Source organism: Sinocyclocheilus grahami, unplaced genomic scaffold (genome assembly GCF_001515645.1).
Source record: "Sinocyclocheilus grahami isolate Dianchi unplaced genomic scaffold, SAMN03320097.WGS_v1.1 scaffold6646.1, whole genome shotgun sequence".
In the NCBI taxonomy this organism is placed as follows: Eukaryota; Metazoa; Chordata; class Actinopteri; order Cypriniformes; family Cyprinidae; genus Sinocyclocheilus; species Sinocyclocheilus grahami.
In genome coordinates, this window is record NW_015510975.1 from 7,557 (window position 1) to 8,818 (window position 1,262).

Below are 1,262 nucleotides of genomic sequence, written 5' to 3' on the forward strand. Positions count from 1 at the left end.
AATATTGTGAAATATTATTACAATTTGAAATAACCCTGTTTTAATGTATTTCAAAATGCATATTTATTCATATAAATTAATATATTTGATTAATTTATATCTGTGATGACAAAGCTGAATTTTCAGCAGCCATTACTCCAGTCTTGCGTGTCACATGATCCTTCAAAAATTATTTTAATATGCTGATTAGGTGCTCAAGAAACATTTTCTATTGTTATCAATTATGAAAATGGTTCTGCTGGTAATTGTTTTTGGAAACCATGTTACTTTTTTCAGTATTCTTTGATAAATTAATGTACAAAAGAACAGTATTTGTTGAAAGCAACAGTGTTTGTTTTTGTAAATGTTTTTATTGTTCTGTCACTTTTGGTAAATTCTTTAAAAAAAAAAAAAACCTTACTGACCCCAAACCTTTGAACAGTAGTGTGCCTGATAATATTTCAGAAAAAAATGTAACTTGACTATACTTGTCTAACTTGTCTATATAGAGTGGACAACATCTGTATCCATAATGGTTCATATTCTCAAACAAATACTAGAATACAGATCTTTAGCATTTCTGGTACAGCCAAATGCAAAAGCTGGAGTTCTGCTGGCTTTACACATTTATTAACCACTGTTATTAACCAAGAAAAAGTTTTAACACAGGCTTAGCATAATTCCTGGATTAGTTTTTCCATGTTACAGTGTTCATACTTTACTCTTGGTTAGTAATCCTGGTGCAGCACATGACATGTCTGCTGTCTGTCTATCTGAGGAAACTCCAGTTGATGCAATGTGTGTCTCTGTGGTTGCATGGTTGTGTTCATGCCTGCTGCTGTGCATGTGTGTGTCTCTGATGGGATGGGACAGCAGGAGCCTGAGGAAGAGGAGGAGCTCTTTGATAAACCAGGAGATGGAGAGGAAGATGCTTCAGATGAAGATTATGAAGATTGCGTAAAAAATGAGGATGAGGAGGCAAGAGGATGGTCACCCACCTCTCTGAATTCTGAGGCTTCCTCCAGCATGACTGTGGAGGTAATGCAGAGGGATCAGAGACTTCAGCCCCGGACACCTCCTGATGTTTCCTCTGCTTTCTACTGTCATGTTTTCTACATGCTTACTCTTTCCATCACATGGTTCATAGTTCTGCTTTGTCACAAACTTCTGTTTTTTTTTGTTTTTGTTTTTTGCGCCTCCAGTTTAATATAAATATTATCCTGATTTGACTTTTCTTGACAGTGCAGTTTGATTAGATGATGTTATTCCTCATCCCCTAGGGG

The 1,262-nt window shown here is 35.9% G+C and overlaps 1 protein-coding gene across 1 annotated transcript in view; it reads left to right on the forward strand.

Annotated features, from left to right (window-relative positions):
• The window catches only part of LOC107577627 (uncharacterized), a gene marked incomplete at both ends in the record, with an annotated part of 5,688 nt that extends 4,671 nt beyond the window's left edge, over positions 1-1,017 (forward strand). The window contains one exon of the mRNA XM_016263682.1: positions 853-1,017. Coding sequence (XP_016119168.1) covers positions 853-1,017 — 165 coding nt within the window. The remainder of the gene's footprint in view (positions 1-852) is intronic.
• Between the last annotated feature and the right edge of the window lie 245 nt (positions 1,018-1,262).